Source organism: Oryctolagus cuniculus, chromosome 4, assembly GCF_964237555.1.
Source record: "Oryctolagus cuniculus chromosome 4, mOryCun1.1, whole genome shotgun sequence".
NCBI classification, from domain to species: Eukaryota; Metazoa; Chordata; class Mammalia; order Lagomorpha; family Leporidae; genus Oryctolagus; species Oryctolagus cuniculus.
Genome location: NC_091435.1, coordinates 68,034,032 through 68,056,675, shown reverse-complemented (window position 1 = coordinate 68,056,675; position 22,644 = coordinate 68,034,032). Strand labels below are relative to the sequence as shown.

Below are 22,644 nucleotides of genomic sequence, written 5' to 3'. Positions count from 1 at the left end.
TTGGATCACTTCTGGTGACATTTGGGAGCTGGAAATATATGGAGGCAGACATTCTTCAGACTACAAACTGGACTGTCGCGTTCTCTATTATCACCCTCCCTGATCCCCACCACTCGTGGTAACCCTCTGCACTGGGCCTCACATGTCTCAAGAGCCTCATTTTCTCGGTTACAATCATCAGAGAGGAGTGATGGGGTGGATGCTGGGGGTTTGGCGCTGGGAGGAGGAAGTGCACGGTGTGGGCGCATCCACCAGTGCTCGGAGTGCCTGCTGGGCGTTCCAGCTGGCCTCCAGCACTGCCCCGGATCTGGCAAGCTGCTTCCTGCTGACTAGGAGCTCATTTTGCTTTATTCTGCCTTTCAGCCTCTCTGTTACAGCAATGCTGGAGCCAGGGCAATGCGGGAGACAGAACAGGGCAGAGCCCGAAAACCCTCTTCCAGCCTATCTTTCCTCTATTGGAGGCTGTTTCCCAAGCACCCTGTCCCCAGCCCCCAACCCCAGAGACCTACCCACTTGCTTTGCCTCCCAGACTCATTTCACTCGTTGGAATCCATCCACTACCCTCTCTTAGGTCTGTGGCAACTCCAAGTTAAGGTTTGGGAGAAGAATTCAGCTTCCTGCTTGGGAGCCGTGCTTCCAGGGCCACCAGGGATCCTAAAGAATGTGTTAAGTCATTTAGGTGACCACGGGTCACTTTCCTATAGCATAAATTTTTTTCCATTAGGAATCTTTGAAAACTCTTATGCTTAGTCCTACTTTATAAAAAAGATTAAGACTAGAACTAGCATAGGTGACGAAGGAGTGGAAACCCAGGGTTCTGCTTCCTGAATAGTCCTGCCCCCGCAGATATCCCTCAGAAACTTCTGGGGAAGCCTAGAATCGCAAACGCAGTTTGAAAATCTACCACCCAGACAGTGAGAGTGTAGCAGTGTCGGTGGTCTCGTTTGTCTTACCTTTTCTGTTCGTTAATGATTGGTTATGCACATAAAAGACTTCATTTCTTCTCTTACTAAATGCATCATTGTGTTTGTTTGTTCCTACTAATAGGAAAGAATAAGTCAATTGAAAATCCCCAGGTTAACTTGTTCCAATAACTTTTCTATCTGTGGAAGTCTTAAAAACAAATCCATCTTAGGCAGATCTTAGTCTTATGCACTATCCAAGAATTTCAGGGTTTTCAGCCTTCTAAATGCCTTTAGGAGAGCAAGCTACATTGTGTATAAGTTCTGGTTGGTGAAAAAAACAAATAACTGTATGGACCAGAGCTGTGGCCCGGAGGCTAAACCCCCGCCTGCAATGCTGGCCTCCCATATGGATACCAGTTCGAGTCCTGGCTATACCACTTCTGATCCAGCTCGCTGCTAAATGTGCCTGGGAAAACAGCAGAGCATAGCTCAAGTACTTGGGCCCCTTCACCCATGTGGGAGGTCAGGATGAAGCTCTTGGCTCCTGGCTCCTGGCTTCAGCCTTCCCAGCCCTGGCTATTGAAGCGATGTGGGGAGTGAACCAGCAGATGGAATATCTCTCTGTGTCTCTCTCTGTCTCTCTCTCTTTCTCTGAGCTTTAAATAAATAAATCTTTTTAAAAAACTATATAAATGTCAGTATCAGATCTAAAGTCTGTACTGTATGAGGAAAATTAATGCTAGAGGAAAGAAAACAGCTCATTCATTCAACCATTTACTACCCATCATTCAATAAATCCATTCATCTATCAGTCCGTCCATCCATCCATCCATCTAACCACCCATTAGATACTTCCTGGGTACCTATTAAAGAGTTCTTTGAGAACTGGTACTTGGTCTTGCTCATTTCTATATACCATACATAGTCCATCATAAAAAGCACAATGTAGATACAAAAAAAAATTGGGGTTTCAAAGAACTTGTTCTTGAAATCATGGCTTTAGGCCTATTCCAAAAGGCTCACTTCCTATTGCAATTGACAAGATAAGTAAAATCTCATGAGAACTTGCTCGTAGCTAACCTTGTTTGTACAGGTACAGAGTCCATTCCATCTTGCTGGCCCCTTGAACGAAAGAGAAACCAGCCCAGGCTGCAAGTCCCTAAGACAAAGAATGAACTTTACATTTTAAGACACAAGACTAATTTATTAGGTGCGTTCTGTGAGTGACGGAGAGGAAATTTGGCAAATAAATAAATAAATAATCAACAAACAAGAGACTTGAGGGCAAAGAAGGGGCTCGGGCAGAGGAAGGGAGCGCAGTCTTTGCATAGTTCTAAATGAACAGAAGGTGGCGGCAGTAGGCAACGTGGAGTCTCAGCGGAAGTGCGGCACTTGCAAAACCAGGGGCAGGAGGCTTTGAGAAAGAGGAGGTCAGAAGGTGACTAACTATTTCTTTGTCCTAGAGACCGTGGTGTGGAACGTTCGTCCTCTCTACTGGGGCCTGCTGCGGCATCTCACATGATCTGCCTGGGCATCCCGTACCCAGTCATGCCCGCCTGGGAGGCTCCCTTGTTGCTACCCATCTGCAGGCCTATGACGTTCTGTCCCTGGCGGAGCTGCTCCTCGGAAAATCCTCGCCGATTCTGCTGGGCTTTCCTGGACGGGGCAGTGAGAAGGAATAATGTTATCATGATAGTTTGCAAAGCCCTCTCAAGGTATGCGATTGGACAGGCTCTGTTGGAGGCCACCAGACAGACCAGCGGCCCCTGCCTGAGTGACGGCCCCACCATGATGCTGGGGCCTCTTGTCTCTCCAGCAAAGGAGCCAGAATCCTGGCTGCCTCTCTGGGAAAGCGACCCTCTGTGGTCCTTTTTGTCTCCCTTTGCCCACTCTCCTCCCATCCTGCACCATGTTAGGCCTCTCGGTCTGTACCCTCCCACCCTCTCGCACAGTTACTGCAAGCCCTTGTGAGAAATGATGTCAACTCCTGGTACTAAGTGTATCATTACTCCTAGTTCACCTCTCTTTACAGGGCCAAGGCTGAATGTTCCATTAGAGCCGAGGGACCTAAGAGTTAACAAGGAGAAAGTTCCTGCTCCTAGACCAGAGGTGAGCAAACTGTGATAAAGAGCCAGGTCGCAAATCATTTTGGCTTTGCAGCCACAGGTGGATCACTGGTAATTGCTGAGACCGAAACCAGGGTTCCCACAAGCTGGTATCCAGCAGGTTTTCAGACCACAGCCATGTAAAATGACACAAGCTGGTACCCTGTCAGAATTCTCATGGAGAAGAATAAGGGATCAGAGAAATGAATACTCAGTGATCTGTTTCAAGGTGCTCTTTTCATCCACCACAAGGGACAGAAGGAAAAGGAGGGAGGGACGTGGGCCTGCTTAGGTCATAACCATACCACGTTCATTCAGACACAACAGCTGCCTCTGAGGAAGCCCATCTAGTCCTGCAGAGCCTCCGGAGAGACTGGACCGACCTGGGCAGGGCTGGAAGATCCATGTCTCACTGGAAAGGCCCAGCCACTTCTGTCCTGGGCAGGGTGCCAGCCTCAACAGCAGCCCCATGCTCCCTCAGGCTGGGGGAACTTGGCTGTAGGGCAGGTAGTACTTGCTAATGCTCCTTAGCCATAGTCCTAATGCTTCCCACCCTCTCCATGCGCCAGGGCATCTTTTACCTGTGAAACCAGGATGGCTCTCCCCGGTAACAGCCATCATCCTTGGTGACTGCGACACTTCCTAGAGCCATCAGGGTCCTCTGCACAGCCGCCATGTCCTTCCCTGGAAGCCAACAGAGAGGTTAAGGCCAAGCCAGTGGCAGGGCCAAGGAATTCCAACAGGATGTGGCTGGATCCCCAAAGAGGATTTCTTTTCTTTCCTTCTCTTTTATAAAGAATGTGTGTATTTATTTCTTTGAAAGTGAGAACAACAGAGAGAGAGGGAGAGATCGTCCATCTGCTGATTCACTCTCCAAATGGCTGCATGAGCCAGGGCTGAGCCATGCTGAAGCCAGGAGCCAGGAGCTTTATCTAGGTATTCCCTGTGGGTTCAGGGGCCCAAGCGCTTGGACCATCTTCTGCTGCTTTTCCCAGGCCATTACCAGGGAGCTGGATGAGAAGTGGAGCAACGAGGACTTGAGCCGGCACCCATATGGGATGCTGGTGTCACAGGAAGTGGCTTTACCTGCTATGCCACCATGCCAACCCCGAAAAGTTCTGATAGGAGGCTGTGGGGGACCATAGTCAAGGATGAGGCACTACCCAACACTTCCCAAAGAGGCCCTAAAATGTCTGTACCAAACATCTCTGAAAGGAACAGAGACAGACTCGGTTAATTATTTTCTACACGGTACCTACGAGTTCCTAATTGACTCATGGTTACTGTATGAACACCCCCTGCCCCCCCAAACACTTGACCGCTCAGGTCGACGCCGATGACCTCACCTCGGTGCGTTCTATAAGGGGAGGTCATGGGTGGGGGTTGGCCGGGAGGTCTGAGAAGGGCATTTCCTCGCCACTGGAAAGCAGGAAGGAAACAGGAGAGAAGTTGATTGGATGGAATAATTCTGCACCAAACCCCGGGTGGCTTCTCTCTTTGACTCTATCTGGGTTAAAAGGGTCTGTAATCATCCATGTGCATCCAATTGAGTGTTCCCTGGGCCCTCTGTGCTGCGGACCTGGCAAATGAGGAACAGCAAATCAACACAGAAAGCACTCAACATGACACAAGTGATGGGCCCTTTATTGTGTGCTGCCTGAAAGGAGCTAAATGGAGATAATAAATCACAGGCTTGGGCATGAAAGGAAGACGAACCAGGCAGCGAGAGGTGGGGTGTGGCCTCGGCACAGGGGAAGGGGGGGCGCCTGGCGCTGTCACTGGGCCTCTCCTGTGGAGCAGATTTTGGGCCCTGCAAATCAGCCTGCACTTCCCCTCCCCTCTCTCCCTGCCTCCCTCCGGTGGACTGCCGTGTTCTGGACAAGAGGACATATTGTTGGGTGGGCAGCCTGCGATTCAGAAGCAGAGAGTCGGTCTCTATAAAGGACAAGTGTGGAATGCAAAAGCTAGCAGGCACAGGGTTTACAAGGGAGGCAGACTTCAGCCTGGTGGGGAGCTCTGAGCATTAAGCAAAGATATTAAAAGGCTCTCTCTCTCTCTCTCTCTCTCTCTCTCTGTAGACTGGGTAAGCCATCTGCAATCTCTACAGCCTGGCTGCTACGGCTCAGTCACTGGGGAATATGGAATTACAGGGGAGAGGCAGATGGAAAGTGAGACTGGAGTCAGAACTGTAATAAAATAAACAATTAAGGCTCTCAGAGGAAGTCCAGCTCAGGATGTCCATCTATTCAAAGAGGAGAGAGAGCGCAGATCCTCCTTCCCCCACCTCCTTCATCTCACTCATCTCCCCCCTCCCACATAACGCACAGGGTGATTGCCCGGATCCTGAGGCCTGATGGGATTGGCTGAGGGCTGCAGGGTGAACTGCTCTCCAGGAACAGCCGGGGTGGTGGGGGTGGAGTATCTGGGCAGCAGATGGAAGGAGGAGGGCACAAGGAATTAAGAATTGAGAGGAAACACCAAGCTGTTTGTTGGAATGACTCTTCCCTTCCAGAGATGAAACACATTTCTGTATTAGTCACTGTATAGCGGCATTTTTTTTTAATTTTTAAAATAGAACTGTAGTAAGCATATCCTGAGGATCATTCTGTGAAGAGAGGGAGACAGCTCACTCATAAGCAGTGAACCACTAAAGAGAACTGAGATGAAGCTCGGGAAGGCTTAGTTAGGCTCGTGTGCATCGTCCGCAGAGAGCACACAGGAAGTCAGTTTCTGGTTGGGAAGGTTTGGTCTGACAGGTGCAGGACCTGGAAAGATGTGGAGCCAGGAGTCCAGCACTTCAGCCACAGACACTGCCCTGGAGCAGTGGGCGAGGAAGCAAGCGTTGTCAAACCACACAACCAGCCTCTTCCACCAAAGCCAGCTAACGGGTAAGCTACACGAACCCAGAAGAGGCAGGTGGAACTAAGTTTCACACAGCCGTATGATATCCAGGAAACGAGAACTATCAACACCAACCCACCCTCAACCCCGGAAAGTGGGAAGGGGAGGGATTGTGCAATTATCGCAGAAGAAAAAGGCAGCATTATTTGACAAAGACAAATGGATATTTCACCTTAAGAAAGGGCCCAGAGCAAGAGATTTAATATAAATTATAGGCTAGATGCTTTATTATATGTGACCTCACCCCTGTGGAATGTGGATTATCCCTCTCCATGTATTGATGGCAAAACTAATTCAGGGAGGCTTATTAACATCCTCTCCCGAAAGTCACCCAGAGCCCAGCTCTAGCTCAGTTCGTCTGAATGCCAAGCCCAGTCCACCAAACACTGCCAGCTAGCTCCCACGGCGCCCCCTTGCGGGCAGGTTGGGAAAGAACCCAGCTCAGCAAGAGCCTGCCATCAGGGGTGATCCCCAAAGGCACAGGGGCTGCTCAGTGTCAGTCCAGAGAGAATGTGGATATAAAACTAGGGCACAGGGTGGGGGCCCTGTAGGACCAGCAGAACCAACCCAAATGGTCCTGTCTTTGAGTGGTTTTTTCTCTTCTGGAATAATTTCTCCATGTGTTTACTCACAATGAACATCTTTTAATTCCATTTTTCACTGATCTTTTGAAGCATCCTCATGAGACAACTAACTATAACATCTACACAGTTATGAAATCGTGAAAGTCCAAAAACATGGCCATACACAGGCTTCTTTAGAGTAGGATTTCCCAAATTTCTTGGATTACTTATGGGAGCTCTGAGTGACAGGGGCACCTCTGTTTTAAAATACGAATTTTGGTGCCAGCATTGGGGCATAGCAGGTTAAGCTGCTGTTTGTGATGCCTGCATCCAATATCAGAGCACCAGTTCAAGTCCCAGCTGCTCCACTCCCAATCCAGCATCTTGCTAATGCACCTGAAAGGCAGCAGAAGACGGCCCAAGTGCCTAGGCTCCTGCTTCCCACCTGGGAGACCAGGACGGCATTCCTGGCCCTGGCTTCAGCCTGGCCCGAACCTGGCTGTTGAGGCCATTTGGAGAGTAAACCAGGAGATGGAAAGTCTCCCCCTGCTTCCAACCCTCTCTCTGTGTCATTCTGCCTTTCAAATAAATATATAAATTTTTTTAAATATGAATTTTAAGGCTATTGCCCTAAGATGGGAGTCTATATTCTTAGTAAGTTCCCTAGATGGATTATATAATCAAGCAAGTTTAAGAAATACTGGTTTTACCTGGTGACTTCCAAACTAAATTGAGGATCAGAATTACTGGAGAATCAGGTAGCTGAGATATTCAGCTTCTGGGGCAATATCCTGAGATTATTTTTTTTCTTTTAAAGATTTGTTTATTTATTTGAAAGAGTTACAGGGAGAGAGGGAGAGATAGAGAGAAGGGGAGATAGAGAGAGAGGGGGAGATTTCCATCCACTGGTTCACTCCCCAGATGGCCACAATGGCCAGTGCTGGGCCAGACTAAAGCAGGAGGTTCTTCCACATCTCTCATGTGGATAGCAGGGGCTCATGCACTTGGGCTATCTTCCATTTTCTCAGGCCATTAGCAGAGAGCTGGATCAGAAATGGAGCAGCTAGGACACAGCTGGCATCCATATGGGATATCAGCATCGAAGGTGTCAGCTTTACCTGGCATGCCACAACGCTGCCCCCCTGAAATGGTTCTGATGCAGCCAGATGCATAGGCAAGCAGCAGTCTATAGTTGAGGATTTCACCTTTCAAAGTGTCACAAGGTCTGTTGCGTGCCAAGTACTAAGCAGGGCTTGTTAAGTAATAACCCTTTAGAGAAGTGCTATTGTATCATCCACTAAGTAAAAGTAAAGCAGATCACTTGAAGGGCTCTGATCAAGAGGAGAGTCAGCCCTGAGCTCCGGCAGCCTGGCCTCACTCTGCTCCCAGAGTGGTATTCCTGGACACTTTGGTGGATTCCCAGAGCTCTTCAAGTCATAGTGGAAACCATTGCTCAAGGCCATTCTTCAAAGAAAACAAAGACCAGCGATCCTAAAAGAAAGACCAAGCAGGTGTTTTCTAGACGCAGAGACAGCAGGAATGAGGGTGAGTCCTGGTGGAGATCTAGGAATAGACCATGTCCATAAGAGAAGTGGCACAGGCCAGAAGGGGAGCCACGGCTACACTAACAGCTCAGGAATTTGGGCTGCCTGGTCTCTTTCAGCCCTCTGTGACAGGAGGAAGCAAATGTAGGCTTGAAGCTTTAGAAACAGCTGGTGGGACCGGAAAACGCTACACACTGTATGATACCTATTTCATAATATTCTGGAAAATGTGCATCCGTGGAGACAGTAAAAATCAGTGGTTTCCAGGGCTTGGGGATGGGAAAGGATAAGAATATGTGGGACACAGGGGCTGTTTAAGGGTAGTGAACGATTCTGGATGATACGTTAGTGGTGGATGCATGATACTATACATTCTTGTTTAAAGCCCAAGAATGTACAACAGCAAGAGTCAACTGTAATGTGAACTATGGAGCGTGGATCTTGATGATGATGTGTCAGTACAGGCTTATCAACTGTAACAAGTGCACTACTCTTAGTACATAATTGATTATCGTGGATGCTATGCATGTATGAGGACAGGGGACATATGGGAAAAATATGTATATTCCTCTCACTTCTGCTGTGAACCTAATAAATAAAATAAGGTCTTTTTAAAAAGGAGCTGTTGGGGGTGGTGCTTTCTCTGATTCATCTGAAATGCCTTTTCAGAGAGTGTTAGCTGGCACCTGACACTTCTACTGGACAATAGAGTGTCTCCTGTGTCTACATTGTCATAAAGGAATGCTACCCCAAACGTGGCCACGCAACCTGAACTACTAAGTTATAATCTATAAGGAGTAGAGCAGGGGGATTGTGATTGCAGGGAACCAGCCCAGGGATTCTTTTTTCTTAACATTTATTTTTTAATTTCTTTTCATCTAATTGAAATTGACAGAGAGATCATTCATTCCCTGTTTAACTTCCCAAATGCTTGCAACAACCAGGGGTGGGGCCAGGCGAAAACCAGGACCCAGAACAACATCTAGATCTCCCAAATGAGTGATAGGGTCCCAAGCACTTAAGCCATCATGTGTTGCCTCCCAGGATGCATAGCAGGACGTTGGATTGGAAGTGGAGGAACCAGGTATCACGAGAGTGGCTTAACCTGCTGTGCCACAGTACATGCCCAGACCCAGGGATTCTTAATGCAGATACAGTTTTACTGTGGTTATCATAAAGATACTTCAACAATGATTTTGTTCTCTTGAGTTTTTTTAATTACCTCCAAGATATCTTATGCATGTTTTTGAAGAGAAAAAAAAGATGATAAAAAAGAAGAGAAAAGGGACGAGAGAAGTCATCTGAGTGTGTGAAGTCAAGGTAGGCACCCTACTTTCTATCTCTGCTTTGAACATCCACAACCAGCCTTACAGTTATTCTGTTTCAGAGCTACTTCTGTTTTACATCAGTCTTGGCTCAGCTTGGAAATCTTGGACTACCACCTATTTTCATCACTCTTGGACTTAGAGACAGCAAGCAGTGGAATAAGAAGCCTTTCTTAATTCCCTGAATAATAACTTGGGCACAAGCTCCAGTTCTCCACTCTAGGTAGAGAAAATATGGCAGTAGTCAAGGAAGTTGGAGGCTAGGTTGGGTTGGCTCCGTGGGTTCTGTGGGTTTTTGTTGTTTGCCTTCAAAGCCCGAGGAAGGAGAAATCGTGTAGGGCAAGTTTTTCCCAGCCTGGGGTTCCCAGACCAGCAAAATCAGTGTCAAACAGAACTTGGTAAGAAAGGCACATTCCCTGCACTTCACACCTCCCAAACTCCGGGCTTGGGGCCTAGCAATGGATGCTTCTGCAACCCACCAGGAGATTCTGAGGCATGCAGCAGTTTGAGAACTGTTGCTAAAGGAAAGGCCCACAGAGCACATTGTCAGCAAGCACTGGGGGTCCGCAAAGGCCGCTCCCACAGCAGGGAAAGCTTCGAGCAGCAGGCGTCGGCGACGTCTCGAGTCACTACAGGTACAATACAAGATCCCAAAATATCTCTCAAGCTGGGGGAAGCGTCTCTTCTGCTCTTACTGTTGAGGAATGACACATACAGTGCCACCTCCCCAGACAGTATATTTGGAACTCCCAGGTTTGCCACCTCCAGGGGGAAACCACAACTCCCTGCCTCCCAAGTCACAAAGAGAAGGGAACAGGCATGATAAAACTACACATCCAGGTCCTCACCAGCAGGCTCTCTGAGGACAGCAATCAGATTGAGCCATCTCTGAGTCCCCTGTCTGGCATTTTCTGACAGTCTGCATGCTTAACTGTCACCAGTGGTTACACAAAGAAACCAAACAGGCCAGTTGCTGATGGGTAATCATAGGGGAAAAGAAGGTAACATTTATTAGGTGTCTAGTAGCCAGGCACTACGCTAGACATTCCACACATTGAATCCCTGTGGGACTTCCGGAGGGAGGCCTTGCACCTGTCTGCAGACAATGGAACTGAGGCTCCAAGAGGCAAGGAGACCCCACAGTTACCCTGCGGCTAAGGAAGGGTCTCAGCCCACCCACCTGACTTCCACACACACGCTGTTTCACTGCACCACGATGTTCTGGGTCTGGAGCTGGCAAAGACATCATGGTGGTAATGACCATGAAGTGGGAAAAAGTCTACAGGGTGACCTGTGAAGATGGCCCCTGCCTATGGAGGAGCGGCTGTCAACAGGCCCAGGCTCCACAGATGGCAGAGAGGGCAAAGGTCACCTAGGCACTCCCGTTGGTTCCAAGACAGAACGTGCGCCTCTTCAGCCTGTCCCTTCCCCTCTCATGTTCTGCAAGTCTCAGAAAGGACAGGTCAGTAACAGGAAAACTTTTGACATCACCGACATTTATCATATTCCACTGCCAAGCACTACACTGAGTACTTCTTAAGTCTTGTCTCATTTACTCCCCACATCAACTCTGCAAAATTAGGTAGTATTACTCTTTTTTTTTTTTTTTTTTTTACAGGCAGAGTTAGACAGTGAGAGAGAGAGACAGAGAGAAAGGTCTTCCTTCCATTGATTCACCCCCCAAATGGCCACTACGGCCGGTGCGCTGCACCGATCTGAAGCCAGGAGCCAGGTGCTTCCTCCTGGTCTCCCATGCGGGTGCAGGGCCCAAGGACCTGGGCCATCCTCCACTGCACTCCCGGGCCACAGCAGAGAGCTGGACTGGAAGAGGAGTGACCGGGACAGAATCCGGCGTCCCAGCCAGGACTAGAAACCGGTGTGCCGGTGCCGCAGGTGGAAGATTAGCCAAGTGAGTGGCGGCGCCGGCCAGTAGTATTACTCTTACTCCCAACTGACAGTGGAGAAAATCGAGGCTTAGGAAAGCAAATTAGTAAGTGGTAGAGCACGGTGCGAACCAGGCAGTCCTATTTCCAGCTCAGGCGCCTGCACTCTAACACTCCCTAGGATAAACTTCCAGGTGGGATTTAAATCAGCACACTCCCTGGCCCTTGTATGTTTTCTCTCTTTCTTTCTTTCTCTCTCTCTCTCTTATCTTACAAACACACACACACACACACACACACACACTCACCCCTCCCTTTCTGGCTCCACCCTGTCTCCCCTCCTCACTTTCTGCCTACAGAAAAGACACCCAAGTCTTAACTACAGCGAGGCATAGACAGCTAAGATGGCCCACCCCACCCTACCTTTTCGGGGCACCCACGGCAGACCCGGTAGCAAGTGGCTGGGCTGTCTATCTCCTCTTGTCCAAGAGAAAGCCTTCCCAAGCTCCTTCCCATTCCCCCAGCTGCCCTCCCTTCTCACCCCTGAAAGGACTGGTCCCCAGCTGCCCTCTGGAAGGTCCTTCGGTAGATTTGTCTACAACATCTCTGGGACTGAGTTGTTCTTGGGACCACTGAGCCCTGGGTTCCTCATTAAACACTCTTGAATTTTGATTGCTGAGTCTGTTCCAAACAGTTTGTTTTAAGGTTCGTAGGCATATCTGGGGCCTCTGCCTATATATAAATAATTGAAGCCTAAATGAGAGGCATTTGGCAAGCCTGGGCCCCTGCAGCTTTATTGGTCTGCCTCTTAAAAGCAGCATGGAGGGCCAGTGGGGCGCTGGGGGCAAGCAGAGCACTACTTGGGAAGAAGACACTGAGCAGGCGAGGCAGGGGACTGGAGCTGTGGAGCATAAAATGCCTGTAGAAGAGGAAGACAAATACCCGGAGAAGGACAGCTGGACCCACAGCAGCCACAGCCACCACAACCATGGTGCAGGGAATCAGAAAATGAGTGAGAATAAATGGAAACGTGAAGACAGCATTGAAACCACAGAGCGCAGAATAATAGGGAGAATGTGGGACAAGGCTAAGCAAATGGCTGTGTGCAAACATGCACACCCTCACATGCAAACGCACACACCCTCAGATGTCCTACAGCTTTGCTTTAATTTCAGGTTACCCACCCCAGGGCACATTAGGGACAACCAGCTCTCACTGAAAGAACCTTGGCTTTGCCTGCTCAGTCCCTGCTGCTGCTCTACCAGCCCCACCACACCCTACTTCTCTGCTCGTGGCAACTCACTTCTCCACCTCCTGCTCCATTGTTTGGGAACCCGCTCTGGCCTGAGCTTTGGAAGTGATCCTGGGGAGTATCGAGCTTCCTCTTCCACTCACCAGAAATCTGCCTGTACGTCAGTCCCTATTTATCTTTCCATGAAAGGAGCCATCGGTCCTGGAGTTTCTAGGGACATTGGGAGACTCCTAAGGCCCTGCTTCCCTATTGCCAGCGCGTGGGCTCATCCTGCATGACCTGCCAGTCACAGCATCCTGGAGTTGTCTCCTTCTTCTTTTCCCAACAAGCCCATTCTTCTCCTGCCCCGGAGATGGGACCCTCGGTGTTTGTTTCATTCTCCTTTCCTAGAAGCATTTTCCTGCCCTGTGCCCACTTGTCCATTGCCCTATCTCAGGCCGCCACAGCGAAACTCATCTCTCCTAGCCTCCCTCTTCCTTAAGAAGAATTTAATCTACAGCTGTGGTTAAACACCTACTGTGTTCATCAAGGACCATTGTTCCCTACACCCCTCCCTGCTTGCTTCAAGTCCTCCTAGGTAGAAAGTCCACCTCTGTGCTATTTGGAAAGAGGAGGAAAGCGAATCGTCCTCAGCATCACAGACCCAGGCAAGCTTGCTCCAGATCCTACTTCCCTCGGATCTTCCAGAATCTTCCTCCTCCAGCACATGTCCTGCACGTGGGGGGCCTCACCAGGGTTCCTTCCAGTCACACTAACTCCTCTGTCCTACACAACCCTGAGTCATCCCTTCCCTCTCCCCTCTTCGTCCTCATCAGTTAGTCAGTGCTATGACTCAACAGCTCACTTGTGGCACAGGTGAAGGGAACTCAACCTCCTGGCCAAAGAATGGCCTGGCCGACTGGTAGAGGACGCACTCTTTGGTATCAGAGAGCCTAGGTTTGGATCCTGGCTCTGCCAATGACTAGCTACCTGCTGGACACAGGTACTCATTGGCAAGCTTCAGTTTCATCACCTGTGAAATGGGCAAACTTAAAACAAATCATAGGATTGCTAGGGGAATTCACTGGCATCATACAGTAAAGCATTTGTTTAATGTCTACTGTATGGGAAAATGTCAATCAGGAGTAGCTCTCTTTATTAACTGGGGAAAATCATCACAGTTTTGCTCTAGGGAGCAGGGACCAAGACTCAACTGTGACAGTATGTGGGGATGTAGAAGCAAGCATCCATGGAGTCTGATGGGCCAGCCTGAAGTTGTAGATGCCTGAGTTTTAAGCAATCGCAAAACCCAAGGGAAACTCATTGGAGTCTTAGAATTTCAACTACTCATTCATGAGGGAGACGTGAAATGTCAGTGCACTGCATGATAAAGATAAAGGAGGTAGCTATTTCTTTATAAACTATTTAGTAGAATGGTCCTGTGCTAGAAATCTATTTCAGCCATCATCTGAATACCCTTAGAGTACCATGGTTCTCAATCAGAGGGAAGCCACCACATTGTCACGATCCACACAGCCACTTCGTCATTGCCCTGGAAACCCATTGTTTGGGCCCCTGATGACAGCCAGTGACCATGAACATGTCAGAGTAGCATGCATCCGGCAACTCTGCTCAGGCTAGTCTATCTGTGTCTCTCAATGCCTCCATTTAGAGAGAACACAGTGGCATGGAGGGACATGCACGTTTTGGCTCGAGGAGACACTGTGCACCATGGCCACAGGTCCCAAACTCTCTAGCGGTGTCTCCACTCACATCACCTTCCCCGACGTGGTGCATTGTTAAATACGTCTAGAAATGGGATTTGGCAATGCCTTTGTAAAATTTCCTCGAGTCATTTCACAAATGTGAAAGAAAAAAAATCATTTTCACACTCTCCAAAGTCTGGAATATACAGTCACCAAGCTCCCAGGTAAGCATTTAATAAAAGGCTGGAAGAGTCTTTATCTCTCAGATTGATGACAAGACTGCACCAGACAGCTTTGTCTGTGAGCCTTGCTGCTGTGCTCCTGAGTGGGACGCACACCGGCCCCCTGCCCCCTTCACTTCCAGTAGCTATCACTTGTTATTGGACGGGGGAAAGCAGAAATAAAGGGCATCCATGTGACCATTTCAGCCCCATCGCTGTGGAGGCTTCTGCTGCCTGTGGTGCCTGCCATGTCCCCAAGATGTGCATTCCCTCAGAGGAGGGCACCCCTCCTACCAGGGCATCACAAAGCAGGAGGCCCCGGATGACAGCTGAGGACACTCCCCCCACACACAGGGAAGGACGCTGTGAGTGGTCCTCACAAAGAGAGGCGGTGCAGGGGAGGGGGGAGGGAGGACAAGCCCGGCCGGCTGAGGGGTTGTTTACCTTCCCATAAATCCACCGTCTGAAAAATGTCCGTGGTCCTCACGCCGTAGATCTCCGCAGCCTTTAGGAACTGGGAGATTTGCTCCATCTGCTTAAAAGCCATCTTTGACTCTGAGATTTTGGGAATGGGCTCTTGCCCCGGTGGGTATAAGCTGTTTATCAGCTTGCACAGCACCTAAAAGGGGTGGGGGAGAAACAGAATGGATGTTTCCCTTCGTAATCAATGCCACAAATGAGACTCCCGCTCTGCTAGGGACACAGCTCACCAGATTTGGGTTATGAAACGAGGAAGGCGTAAATCAAGGCTGTGGAGCCCACACTGAACCCCAAGACCCAGATGACCCCGTTCCCAGGGCTACTCCTGACCGCACAGAGTCGTGCAGTTCAGGAGCCCCAGGCTCTCCTTGTCCCCTCCTTCTTTTTTCAGGGAATGTTTACAGAAAAGAATGACAGGAGCTGAGGGGGACAGGTTTCTGGACTTCCGTGGCAGCGATGAGCTAGAGGCTTCCAGAGAGGGTGGGGGAGGGGGGGTTCTGATCTGCTCTCTGTCAAAGGGCGGATGCGAATCCGCCTTCCGTGACTCATCCCTTACGTGTTAGGGATGTATAAAGGAGCCCAACTGAGTACCCTCCTCCCAGACACCTATGGCCCCTTCCTGGGCAGCCCAGCAGGTGCGTGGGATGGCAGTTATGTAAGAGTGTATCACAGCCTGCAGGAAAAAGAGGGGCTTCATCCAGCAGCCTCGCTGGTGGTCCCCCAACCCAGAACGCACACAAGCATCTGGGCAGAGCAGCAGTTATCAAATAAGGAATCCCAGCCACTGAGCAAAGAGACATTGAGCACCTCCAGGGAGCACAGCTCTCCTGAAGGATGGAAAGGAGCTTTAGCCAACTTCCCTCACCCGCCTTTCCTTTGTCTTGCTGTGCAACCAGCCCTTTCCCTGGGGGAGCAATGGCCCCAGAGGGGCTGATGCGCCACCAAGACTGGGGAGATCACGGGAAATACTTTTCTCTATTCTCACTGGAAAATTCAAAAGGGCCCTGGATTTGTGACAACTCTAGAAGGATGCTGTGATGTTCCGATGGGTGGGGAATCCTCTACACTGGCTGGGAACTGTGCAGAGAACCCAGGGCAACCACCCTGCAGAAATAAATGCATTCCTATCCTCTCCCGGTGACCCCCGGAGCTTGGCAGCTGCCGCTCCCGCAGAAAAGACAGGACCCTGGGCAGGTCGTCCCTGCCCACCACCCCTGCGGCGGCGACCGCTGCGGGCCTTACCGTCCCGTCCATCAACCATTTCTGAAAGTGAGCCCTGCCGGGGGGCGGGTGCTCTATGTCCTCGGCGCACTGCAGGATGATCCAGTCCACCAGCTTGTTCTCCAGGTCGGCGTCGTACTTCTGCTCGATCTTCTCCTGCACCTCCCGGCTGAGGCCGTAGCTCGGGCCGCGGTTAGCCATCTCTGCAAGACAAGAGGAACACGCGCCGCATCCACACAATAGCAGCCGCAACAGCCCCGGGCTCCCGGCACACGGGGCAGCGATGGGGCTGGGCGGCCCGGCCCGGCGGAGGCAAAGCGGGCAGGCAGCCGGGCGTGGTTTAAGTCAAGGAGCCAGTGGAGCCAATGGGGTTTCACCTCCGAACCGGGAAGGGAAGCGCAGCCACGCGCCAGTGACTCTAGAATAAAGCCCCGGGCGGCCCAGGGGGGGCTGGAACCCCTCCCCCCCCGCCGCCGTGCAGGTCCCGCCTCTCGATGAGACGAGATGACGAACGAGAACTCACAGTGAAGCGTGAACCCCCACGCAGCAAGGGGGATGGGAGTGGGGGTGGTCGTTTTCCTGGCCGGGCTCGGTGGCACTTCGTGCAGGCAGGAACCACGCGGCGAGGAAGAAGAGCAGGTGATTACCAGGCAGGGAGGAAGGCTGCCGGGGCGCTGGGCAGCCGCCGCTGCTGCATCGCTCCTGATTCGATTGTCGCATGGCCCGGGAGGGTCAGACCAGGGCGGTTGCCTAGAGCCCTCCGAAGAGCCAGCCCCGTGGGCTGTCAGTCAAGCCCGCCCGCCGGCCTCCCGGTGGGAGTTGCTTTCTCAGCCACACAATTCCGTCCCCCGCTCTGGGGAGCCTGCCGATTGTGTGCGGGGCCGGCCTGCAGCTGCCCTGGGGGTGAGAGCTCGCGGGAGGGGCCGTGTGCCCACTGCCCAGCTGTCGGGAGTGGCCGGACCACTCTCCCCTACCTGGAGGCAGCCCTTGTCTGGCTGGACCTCAGCAGAAGGACTGAGAGCAGGCATCTGTTCTGCTCTTAGCCCAGCTTGGTCCAGAAGTTTCCACGTTGGTTTGACATAATCAAGGGAAATGATACACACCTTTCTAATATTATTTTTGACCGAAAGGACACTGGGAGTAAGTTTTATAAATCAAGCAAAACTCGGTGTCCCAAGAACTCTTAGGAGGAAAGGTTTCTATAGAGTGTCAAGACTTTCTCTGTTTATTTCTATTAAGAACCATGAAGGGGTACCCCCCACCCCGCCGTGGTGCACTAGGTTAATCCTCCGCCTGTGGCGCCGGCATCCCATATGGACAGCGGTTCTAGTCCCAGCTGGTCCTCTTCCAGTCCAGCTCTCTGCTGTGACCTGGGAAAGCAGTAGAGGACGCTCGAAACATTTGGGTTCCTGCACCCACGTGGAGGGCCGGGGGACCAGAGTCCTGGCTCCTGGCTTCCAATCGGGGCAGTTCTGGCCATTGCGGCCTTTTGGGAGTGAGCCAGCTGATGGAAGACCTTTCTCTCTGTCTCTCCCTCTCACTGTCTGTAACTCTACCTTTCACATAAATAAAATATTTAAAAAAATAAAAAGAACCATGAAGGTACAACTGACATACTGGACAATAGGTGAAGACTATTTGGCGTGAAATCATTAGATCTAAGCTGGCCTGAAATTTTTGTACAATATCAGCCACTTGGGGGTAAAGATTAAGTCTCCATGCTGTTGTGTAAGTCTCTGGGTACTTTTCATTAGAAAAACAGCTCAATACTTGTTCTTTGGTTCACTTTTTCATTTAACAAATATTTGCTAAGTGCTTAAATGTGCCAGACACTGGGCAGGAGAGGAATACAATGTAATTCTTGCTTCTGGAGTGAATGGCTAAAACTGAGTCACACACAGCAGATAAAGCAATTCTAGTACATGGGATGGTGAGCTCTGTTTCTGTGCGAAATTGATTGGAAACCATGCAGGAAATGACTTCTCCAATAATACATGTATCGAGAAAAATGTCCTGGGCCTGGACTAATGGCAACTTAATTACTTGGTAGCTATGTGAGTGGTTTGCCTGAAGACAGATTTAGTGGCCAGTCCTTGAAGTGGGAGAGTAAATTCTGAAAGATAAAGCTGTGAGTGAACCAAGAGATTTAAGGAGAGCTGTACATTTAGAAAGAAGCAAGGGGGAAGGCTGGTTAGTACAGATCTCCATGCTGCCGGGAAGAAGCCTTAACGACAATAAAATGTCTAGAAACCCAGAGCTTAGCAGGAAGAGTTTAGAGCAGGGAGCGAGCTCATCAGCAGAAATATAGAAGTCACTGCTGTACCTTGGTGGCAGCAGTCAGATCAATTCCACCTGGGACTGAGGGAACACGTATCCAAACAGAAATTCTGTGCCTGGAATTGACCTAAGGAAGACGTTGATTTGATGCACAAAACTAGCAACAATTCAACATTTCTAAAGGTGTGCATATGCTTTTTTTTTTTTTCAGATTGTGTTTTGCAGATCTTGTGTACCTGAAGATTCCCTTGAATTATAACAGAAAAGTTGATGGGCTATGAGTGCACGACTGAGCCCATGGCTGTGCAGGGGATACAGTGGCAGAGAGGGGCTAAGGTATGGTATAGGTCAGAAGTGTCCAGAAATGCACAAGTTTGTAAAGAAAAAATGCTGGATGCCCGGAGGGTGATGGCAGAGATTGGCCCAACCCTGCACTTACTGAATACCTGCTACCATGGTGGTTAAGTTTTTCAGCAACAATTTTTAAGGACTTATCTATGAGTATGCATCAGAGATACAAAAATGAATGAGACCTGGCAAGTTACCAAAATTAAACATGCAAATAGCAAATGCCAGTCAGATGTCATGCTAAAATTATGCACATGACACTCAGATTGGCACAATTATTCCTAGAGCAAGGGGTTCGTGAATAGTAGAAAGTTTATAAATGAGATGATTTTAAGTTTGGAAAGAGGACTAGGGGTTTGCCAGGGCAATGAGGTGAAACAGGAGGTGTGGCAATATTGCTGGCAAAGGCAGCATATGAAGGCGAAAATGTTCTAGTACCAACAAAGTATGGGGGTACAGGGAAGAAACACACAGAAAGCAAACGAGGATGAAATGACAGACAGGCTGCAGACCATAATGTGCTGTGCTTGCAAATGCCCATGGATTTCTGGAATTATTAAACTCAGCCATTATCAGCAATCATATTTTTTTAAAAAAAGATTAAAAAAAGATTAATTTATTTGAAAGAGTTAGAGAGAGGAGAGACACCTGCTGGTTTACTCCCAAAATGGTTGCAACTGCTGGGGTTGGGCCAGGCCAAAGCCAGGAGCCAGGAGCTTCCTATGAGTATCCCACATGGGTGCAGGGGCCCAAGCGCTTGGGCCATTTTCCACTACTTTCCCAGGCCCATTAGCAGGGAGAAGGATCGGAAATGGAGCAGCTGAGACTCAAACTGGCACTCATATGGGATGCCAGCTTCACAGGAGGTGACTTTACCCACTATGGCAGAATGCCACCGTGAACTTACTCTTAGATAAATTAAGTCCAAACGAAAGTTAAATAGTAAAAATGACTTGCTTCCTAGTTTATTTTGTTATACTGTTGCCTTTGTTACCTGGGATATCTAGGTTAATTGTCCCCATGTGGTATAGATACTACGTAATGGTGTGCTACAGAGCATTTCTTCCCAGCTTCGTGTCCATGCGTGTCAGTACATGCTGCAAACAGGGTTCCCTCTAAGCCCCAGAAGCCCGTTAAATCTTTACCAACCTACATGGACCTATGTGTCACAGTTTTCTTTCCCTTGGGGATCTGATTCAGGTGAAGGAAAACGAGACTGTCAGGATGACTCATAACTTTAGCTGTCTAACAGAAGTGATGGTGGCGCCATTTATTGTGAGAGGATTTGTAAGTGGGATGGGACATGAAGGGAGAAAGACAATAAAGTTTGGACTTCCTGCATTTGGCTGTTGGTTTTATGGGTCTGGAGCTCAAGAAAGAAATACAGATTACAGGAATACAGTTGAATACTCTGCGTGCAGGTAGTGTTTAAAGCCATAAACAGGGATGATGTTGCTCAAGTTGAGTAACCAGCCTGAGAAAACCGTCCAGGCCAGAAGCCCAAGGACTCTTGTAAGACGGGTAGGGAGAAGCCAGCGAGGTGTTGATGGTCAGAGATGTCTGAGGATAAACTGTGTCAAAACAAAGCTCCTGTTCTCAACGGTACTTAAAGGGAGGGAGGCAGGCTTATAAGCTGAGGGTTTCAAAGTAGTAAGCTCTCAAATAGGCCAGTGTTGTTTTCATGACAGCCCAGACGCCCCGCCACACACTGCCTGGGAAGAGAGATGAGGAAGAGTCAAGAAGGACTTCACAGAGAACGTACCATTTGAGCTGCTTTTATAGCACTGGAACATTTATTAGCAAAAACCTGAAAGCCCAAGAAAAGAGGAAGACAAAATGGTAAAGGGCATTTCCCCCAAAATATACATTTGGTTTTCAAAAATTGCCTTCACTTTTCAAGGTACAGTCTCCAAATACACCAAAGTATAACTTTTTTTTTTTAGCAAACCAAGTTATACACACTATTGTTTCTAAATTAAAAAGTGACTTTAGATCTGTTTTTAAAGGGGATTTTTTAAAAGTATACAGTAGGGGCCGACGTAGCGGCTCACTAGGCTAATCCTCCACCTGCGGCGCCGGCACACTGGTTTCTAGTCCCTGTCGGGGTGCCGGATTCTGTCCCGATTGCCCCTCTTCCAGGCCAGCTCTCTGCTATGGCCAGGGAGTGCAGTGGAGGATGGCCCAAGTGCTTGGGCCCTGCACCCACATGGGAGACCAGGATAAGTACCTAGCTCCTGCCTTCGGATCAGCGCGGTGCGCCGGCCACAGTGCGCCGGCCGTGGCGGCCATTGGAGGGTGAACCAACGGCAAAGGAAGACCTTTCTCTCTGTCTCCTGTCTCTCTCACTGTCCACTCTGTCAAAAAAAAAAAAAAAAAAAAAAAAAGTATACAGTCGGCTCTCAACTGTGGATTCAACCAACAGCAGATCAAAAATATCTGAAAAAATTTGCATCTGTAGACATTTTTTCCTTGTAATTATTCCTTAAACCATACAAACATCTACATAACATTGACATTGTATTAAGTATTGAAAGTAATCTAGAGATGGTTTAAAGTACACAGGAGAGTGTACTAATTAGATGCAATATCAGCCATTTTATATAAAGTACTTCAGTATCTAAGATTTGGTATGGGGGGCGGGGAGAGTTGTCCAGGAAATAATCCCCTAAATACTGAGCGACTAATTTATTTAAATTTCACCCACTTTCTCCCCTCCTCCAGAAAATGAGTTCTTCAGGATTTTTTCTTAACCGTTCCAAATTCAGTGAACATTTAACATACCCACTTGGGAAGTGTCTTGAGAACAGTTCCATGGGAAGGAATGGTCTCTTTAGCTAACTTTGTACTTGATAAAACTTTCACTCAGTTTTTCTTACTCATCCACATAGACCTTTCTCTTGGCTGTCTGGAACACAGCACAGGGATGATGTGAGTCTGAATATGCCTTGAAGCTCACTGCAAGTGAAATAGGTTCCGTGCACTAGACTTCCAGCTCACTGACACTTGTTGTATCCCTTTGTGATGTCCATGCTTAAACTGTTTTGAAATAATACAGAATTCCAGAGGTCAGGAACAGGTGCTGCTGGCTGTTCATGCATGTTACAAGTCACCTGAATATGAGGCAGTGAGTGAAGAGGTACCAGAAAAAAGGATCTTTGGGGGGAAACAGAAAAAAACACTAAGGTAATCGACAGTGGACTAGAATACACATTTCACGGGTGCAATCTCATTTGGAATTTGTGATGTTAACCTCCACAAAGCCAGATTAGATTTTAAAATAGCTTTTCCTATCTTTGGATCTTTTTTTAAAAACCATTCAACATATCAATGCTGTAAACTTGTAAAACCAGCATTCCAATCTGAAATCTTGAGGTTAGGTCAAATCCAGTTCAGCTTTAGAAGGCCTATCCACTCCTTGTCTCTACTTCCTTCCCATCTCACCATGGATTATTTGTGCCCAGCGGTTTCTCCCTGGACTGTGCTACGCATAATAAAAATCAACACAGAAAGGCAATGCCTCCTCTGTCATTCTAAATGTGATGGGGCTGGCACTTTGGTGCAGTGGGTTCAAGCCCCAGCCTGCAGCACTGGCATCCCATACAGGTGCTGGTTCGAGTCCAGGCTGCTCCACTTCTGATGCAGTGCCTTGCTAATGTGCCTGGGAAAGCAGTGGAGGATGACCCAGGTCCTTGGGCCCCTGCACTCACTTGGGAGACCCGGAAGAACTCCTGACTCCTGGTTTTGGATCGGCGCAGCTCCGGCCAGTGTGGCCATTTGGAGAGTGAAATGGTGGAAAGAACCCTCTTTCAGTCTCTACTGCTGTTACTTTTTCAAATAAAATAAAAATAAATAAGTAAATGTGTTGTTATCCTTACAGCCAATGATCTAGATTAATATCATTTTCCTGAAGAGGAAACTAAGACTAAGAGAAGTC

At 49.0% G+C, this 22,644-nt stretch overlaps 1 protein-coding gene and 1 long non-coding RNA gene across 3 annotated transcripts; both read right to left on the bottom strand.

Annotated features, from left to right (window-relative positions):
• Positions 1-2,088: 2,088 nt before the first annotated feature.
• On the bottom strand, positions 2,089-16,844 carry TAGLN3 (transgelin 3). Of its 2 annotated transcripts, XM_070072103.1 has the most exons (5): positions 16,609-16,844; positions 16,107-16,288; positions 14,829-15,003; positions 3,592-3,694; positions 2,089-2,561 (listed from the first exon to the last, which is right to left on the bottom strand). In XM_070072103.1, exons 2-5 carry the CDS (start codon positions 16,284-16,286, stop codon positions 2,420-2,422), a joined length of 600 nt encoding a protein of 199 aa, XP_069928204.1. In that variant the 5' UTR covers positions 16,287-16,288; positions 16,609-16,844; the 3' UTR covers positions 2,089-2,419. The 2 variants fall into 2 exon arrangements, with proteins under 2 accessions (XP_069928204.1, XP_002716756.3); XM_002716710.5 differs by lacking the exon at positions 16,609-16,844 and having other exon boundaries at positions 16,107-16,431.
• A 3,625-nt stretch (positions 16,845-20,469) lies between these two features.
• LOC138849274 (uncharacterized) lies at positions 20,470-21,626 on the bottom strand. The gene is made up of 2 exons (XR_011387867.1): positions 21,492-21,626; positions 20,470-20,517 (listed from the first exon to the last, which is right to left on the bottom strand). It is a non-coding gene; the product is annotated as an uncharacterized lncRNA (long non-coding RNA).
• Positions 21,627-22,644: the final 1,018 nt, after the last annotated feature.

Bases quoted from the DNA above. Each gene is read 5' to 3' on its own strand.
- TAGLN3 (XM_070072103.1), bottom strand. From the start codon at position 16,286: ATGGCTAACCGCGGCCCGAGCTACGGCCTCAGCCGGGAGGTGCAGGAG. The intron at 15,004-16,106 runs GTAAGGCCCGCA...CACCCCTTTTAG, and splicing joins AATGGTTGATGGACGGGACG to GTGCTGTGCAAGCTGATAAA. The intron at 3,695-14,828 runs GTAAACAACCCC...GTTGGCTTCCAG, and splicing joins GACGGTGGATTTATGGGAAG to GGAAGGACATGGCGGCTGTG.